The sequence below is a fragment of the Quercus suber genome, unplaced genomic scaffold (assembly GCF_002906115.3).
Source record: "Quercus suber isolate HL8 unplaced genomic scaffold, Cork oak 2.0 scaffold_104, whole genome shotgun sequence".
NCBI classification, from domain to species: Eukaryota; Viridiplantae; Streptophyta; class Magnoliopsida; order Fagales; family Fagaceae; genus Quercus; species Quercus suber.
This window is the reverse complement of record NW_027069569.1, coordinates 894,903-900,844: the sequence shown is the minus strand read 5'-3', so window position 1 is coordinate 900,844 and position 5,942 is coordinate 894,903. Positions and strand designations below refer to the sequence as shown.

The window sequence follows — 5,942 nt, the reverse complement described above, 5'->3', positions numbered from 1 at the left end:
GCAGCAACTACTGAAGCTTTTGCAGTCGAAGAAGGTATCCTTCTTGCCCGTGAAAGAGGACTCAATCAAGTTGTCATTGAGTCAGACTCGCTGTCAGTTGTCCAAGCAATCAATTCAAACTCAAACTTGGGAGAGCTGGGTTCAATTATTCAAGGAATCATTGGCTTATTAAGGGTGTTTGGAAGTTAGAACTTGAAACATCTGAAAAGGGATTTCAACAGAGCTGCACATGATTTAGCACAGTTAGCAAAAACTGTTGGGGCTACTCAGTCATGGGAAGGAATAGACCCACCTTTGCTGCAAAGTTTGCTCATCATTGATAGGGCGAAATGTTAGTTTTCTATATTTTGTCCTTTCTCCCCTCTGTTGTACTTCAATTTCGGATTCAGTTTAATGAGAATTTCATTTCCCTTTCAAAAGAAAAAAAAAAAAAATTCATCAAATAACAAAGAATACATTAGAGCTGGAGAATAAAAAAAACACAGAATTAATTTTGTACTGTCTTCATATTAGACACAAAATAGCAGAAGAAAAATTCTGTGGGTGATAAAATCACAAATGAAGCTTTTGGAAATGAGAAATGCTATGTTTAAAACACTTTCGCAATAAAATTTAAGTACTAAATTGTTAATTGTTGTTTAGCCTTTTATTGATAGGCAAAAAAGAAAATAACTTGTGTACCTACTTGGGATTTATTAAAATATTGTAGACGTAGTATTTTTTTTTTTTTTTTTTAAGAATTTAAGAGGCAAAAGACTTTCTTTTTAGGAATTGAGAGGCAAAAGACCCGTTTATAGGTTAGGCAACAAAAAATGCAAGCAAACAATAAGCATTTGTGAATCTCTCTCTTTTGTTAGAAGAGGGGGCAATTCTTCAGCCCATCTCTTAGCCTGTCGGGCTGCCTTCTGGCATAAATCTGGGCCTATTCCGCTCTCTTGCCCTCCTACTATTTTAGCTCAAGCTTTGGAATGAGATAGGTTGGGGCCGAAGCTGGTTGGTTTTGGCCTTCTTTGCAATAAAATGATGTTATTCAAAAAAAAAGAAAAAAGAAAAAAAAAACATTTGTGAAGGGCATAGAGTCAATGACTCTTATTTTTATGATGATGTGGCGATCAAACATTGGTTAGAAAACATTAGCATTTTCTCAATAAATTGTTGGTATGCAATAATGCAATACTCACCGCTAACTTAAGCATAGGCCTCTTCGAGGTCATATCAAATTATCAATTATCACGGGGCATTGAAAAATGATAGGATTAGGCACCCAATTGAGAGGGAAAGGCCCGTACATTGCCATTAGGCAAAAAAAAAAAAAAAAAAAAAAAAAAAAAATGGAAGAAGCAAGCAAACGATAAGCATTTGTGAAAGGAATGGAGTCATTGATACTTATTTATGATGATGTGGCGATCAATCATTGGTTAGAAACTTTAGCATTTTCCCTATTAAAATTGTTGGTATGCAATAATGCAACACTCACCGCCAGCGTCAGTAATGGGCCTCTTCGAGGTCGGCATCAATTGTTACGGGGCATTGACTCTCTGAGATTCCAAATTAGTCTGAGAATCGGAATTCCTGGAAAAACATGAATTCCAGGGAAATAGAAATGGCGGTTGACTGGACCCAACTCCCGCGAGACATCCTGGAAACAATATCCAAGAATCTCACAATTTACACCGACTACCTCCGATTCCAAGCCGTATGTCACACGTGGCGAATCTCTGTCCCAAAGATCCCTCGCCACCTCCCTCCTCAACTCCCATGGCTCATGCTCCCACTCTCTCAACAATCCCGATCTCAATCCCACCGACCTTTCCTCGACCTCTCCGACCACAAAATCCACCTCCTCAACCTCCCCGAAGCTGCTTCCCACCTTAAACGCCGATGTGGGTCTTCACACGGCTGGCTCGTAATCCTCGACGAAACCCCGACAATTCTTCTCCTTAACCCTCTCACTCGAGCCAAGCTCAATTTGCCTCCTCTCTTCACTTTCCCCAACGTTGTCACCTTCAACTACTCCGAAGTCGGCAAAGAATACGCCCTCCGATCCTTGTCTGGAAACATCTACCGCCGTAGTTTGAAAGAAATGCGTGACTCTTTCATCAAAAAACTCGTCCTCTCCTCGAGTCCCGCTCTAAATACCAACTTCATTGCGCTGGCGATTCTCAATCAAACCGGCGATTTAGTTTTCTGTAAGAATGGTGATCAAGCTTGGACTTTCATACACGACGCAAGGTTTTTCTGCGAGGATGTGATATACCATAACGACCTATTCTACGCGGTGGACAAGAACGGTGGTGTTGCTGTGTGCGATGTACACGGTGAGAACTCGCCGAGTGTTTCGATTATCGAAAGATTCGAAACCCCGAGAATATTCGGGGGCGATATGCAATACTTGGTGAAATCTGGGGGCGATTTGTTGTTGGTTACACGGTACTTGGATCTTGGATACGAAGACGGAGACCCTTACAACAGTCCCACTGTGTTCTACAAAACGGTGCAGTTTGAGGTTTTTAGAATGGATTTTAGCGGAGGACCGCCGATGTGGGAGAGGGTTTGGGACTTAGGTGATCGAATGTTGTTCGTTGGAGAGAATTCATCGTTGTCGTTGTCGGCTTCGGATTTCCGGGGATGTTTAGGGAATTGTATCTATTACACGGATGATTACTGTGAATCGAATTATGATGGTGCTTTTCGAGATTATGATATAGGGATCTTTAAATTATGGGATGGAAGTATTGAAGCTTTACCATGTTATCACCCAAATTCACATTCTCAGTTACTTTTCTGCAGCATCTTTTTCAGTTTCTTCATTTGTGGCATTTATGAAGCCGAATTATGTTTTTGAGAAAATTGATGAATCAAAATTTAATTCATTTTACTCATTTTAGCTTTGTTAAGTTATCATTCTCCTAATAAGCTTTTATTAGTAATTTTTTTGGAGAAAAAGAAACAAACACATGCCTTGCATGTGCCACCAAATTATTACTCAAAATTATTGTTTAAAAAAGGGGGAAAAAATCTGAGGCATGCTCCTTCGGTATGTGAAAGTTTTTTAACCTTTTCTTTCCCACCCTTTTTGTGTTTAGATGGTTGGATAATTAGAGGAGCCTAATGCTAGTTGAGCATTTTGGATATCATGTTGCTTGGTACTTTTTTTTAGGATGATTAAGCCTCCAGGAGTGGAGAGGCCAAAGCGTATTATGAGCACTAGAACTGGGTAAACACCAGAGGCAAAATCAAGATTTCAACATCGAAAATATCATGTTCTATCTTATATGCGCCACACAGATGTAGATATTAATGAGTTGTAATAAGGTAATATTTGTATTGGATATATGGATTTCATCATTACATCAATATTATATTCAAATAAAATATTGAAGAGACAGGCAATTTCTCACAAATGCAAATAGCCATCAAGTATTAGGCAGAAAACATCTTGGCATGGTCAAACTTACTGTAAAGCACTTGGATTACACTGTAGAGGCATGATACATTGATACTTACATCTTTCATGCTTTAATTCATCAAGTAGCAAATTACCGTACTCTCCCAAGTAGGAGCCTTTTCTCTCTCGAGTAAGAGTCATCTCCCATAGTCACTGACTGTGGGTCTTTCCCTAGACTACTTTGTTGTCACCGGCCAGAGTATGGTCAGTCTATAACCTCATAACATGGAACAAGCAGTGCTGGATGGGTTGCAAAACTTGCAACTCACCAAGGAGGAAGAAGATAGCATACAGATCTCAAGCCACGGCAGAAACGAATTATTGGAGGAGTGCCATCTGAGTCTTTTTGGGAAGCTTTTATCAGATCGGCAGCAAAATCAACGTGCTTTGAAAAGCACTCTAAGATCAGTTTGGAGAATGGGGTTAGATTTGAGGATTGTGGATGTAGGAAATGACATCCTCCAGTTCAAGTTTTGTTTGAAGCACCAGTTGGAATGGGTGGAGAAGAATGGTCCATGGAATTTCGACAATAATCTCCTGCTCCTAGGTAGATGGCGCAAAGGTCTAACAGTTGCAAACATTACTTTCTCACACACACCATCTGGGTTCAGGTGTGGGGAGTGCCTTTTGAGTTAATAACAAAGGAAACTGGAAGAGACATTAGGAACAGAATGGGTTTTTTGTTGAAATGGATAAGAGATCATGGCAGATGGACCAAGCCAAGTTTATGAGAGTCAGAATTGAACTACCAATAGACAAGCCACTTCGTCGAGGTGGATACTTGATGGATATGGAAGGAGAGACAAAACATGGGTCACTTTCAAGTATGAGACTCCCAACGTTTTGCTTTCTTTGTGGAAAAATAGGCCATGATAAGAGGCACTGTAATAGTGCCATGGATGGTCATCAAGAGGAGTATTAGTATGGTGATTGGATTAGAGTCAATGGGAATTACAAAGGAAGTAACGAGAAGATGAAGTCCATGAAAAACGAAGATAACCAGTCAAGTGGTGATGGTGGAAAACCAAGCTCTCAACCGTCAATGGAGGGACAAAAAATCTGGTGAGGATTGACGATGGAGGCGGAAGCAAAAGATTTGATAGTGACAGAAGAAAAGAAAAATCTGAAAATTGGGGAGCTCTAGGTGATGGTGTGGTGTCAGGAAGGCAGGAAGCTAGTCACCCTAGAGGATGGGACAGCACTGAGGAGGGAACACCAACCATAGAACAGGTACGTGCCTCAAAACAAGTTTTTAAATTTTGAACTAGCTAAAGGAAAATAAAAGTTTGTACTGATGCAAACTCGGCAGTGGGCTCACAGTTAGTGGGCTTAAGTGAAGAGCACGAGGTCACCAGCCCATTAAAGTCCAAGCAAAGCACAAAGGTTGAGAGTGAAATGGGCTACCTTGATATGGGACAGTGCAAGAAAAAAAGCCCAAAAAAAGGAAGATTAAAGAAATTAGCAAGAGAAAGAGGCCCACCAGGAGATGAAGTAATGTTGGACCACGAAGGAGAAATTGGACTTAAACGGAAAGGTAAGTTAGAAAATTTAGAAGAAGAGGAAGATAGAAAGCTTAAAAGGAAATGTGTTGAAGTCATTACTGGTGATATTCTGGTACTTGAAAAAACGGCGGAGGCTGAGAGACAGCCCCGCCGAAAGCCATGATTGCCATGTGTTGGAACTGCGGGGCTTGGGACCCCCCGGTCAGTTAGAGCGTTGCGCAGGTGTGTGCTGCGTTGGGATCCCAAGGTAGTCTTCTTATTGGAGACAAAGAAGAGTATTGCAGGAATGAAAAGGGTGAAAGTGAAACTTGATTTTGTGAATGGTTTTATGTCCAACGGCAAGGAAAGGGAGGGGGCTTAGCAATGTTTTGGAGAGAAGGAGATCAAAAGTTATTCTAAACACCATATTGATGCTGTGATTATTGAAGAAGCAACGGGTTTTAAATGGAGGATAACTGGTTTTTATGGTCACCCAGAGACCCATCGTAGAAAGGAATCATGGAGTTTCCTAAATACGCTGAACCAACAAGACCATCTGCCATGGTTATGTCTTGGCGACTTCAATGAAATTCTGTCGAGTGAAGATAAGTTGGGTGGAGCTCCGAGCCTCAGCAACAGATGGATGCCTTTTGCAATGTGGTTAACAGATGTGGGTTCAAAGACATGGGATATAGCAGGCCAAAGTACACATGGTGCAATCAACATGAAGAGGAAAACAGGATGTATTTGAGGTTAGACAGAGCTTTTGCCACAATGGACTGGGTGGAATATTTCCAAGACATTAAGGTTAGACATTTGGTAGATACAACATCTGACCATTGCCCTCTGATACTTGCGGAATCACGGGTCTTGCAACAACGGGGTAAGCGTAGATTCCACTTTGAAGCAATGTGGACTAGACGGGTGGATTGTAAGGATATAATTGAGCAAGTTTGGAATGAAGGTACAGGTTTGAATAATCCGAGTGGGCTCATCACTGGGCTGAGGCAATG

The 5,942-nt window shown here is 41.0% G+C and overlaps 1 protein-coding gene across 1 annotated transcript; it reads left to right on the top strand.

Annotated features, from left to right (window-relative positions):
- Positions 1-1,407: 1,407 nt before the first annotated feature.
- LOC136068205 (F-box protein SKIP23-like) lies at positions 1,408-2,845 on the top strand. The gene has a single exon (XM_065775046.1). It carries the CDS (start codon positions 1,583-1,585, stop codon positions 2,843-2,845), a length of 1,263 nt encoding a protein of 420 aa, XP_065631118.1. The 5' UTR covers positions 1,408-1,582.
- The last annotated feature ends 3,097 nt before the right edge of the window (positions 2,846-5,942 follow it).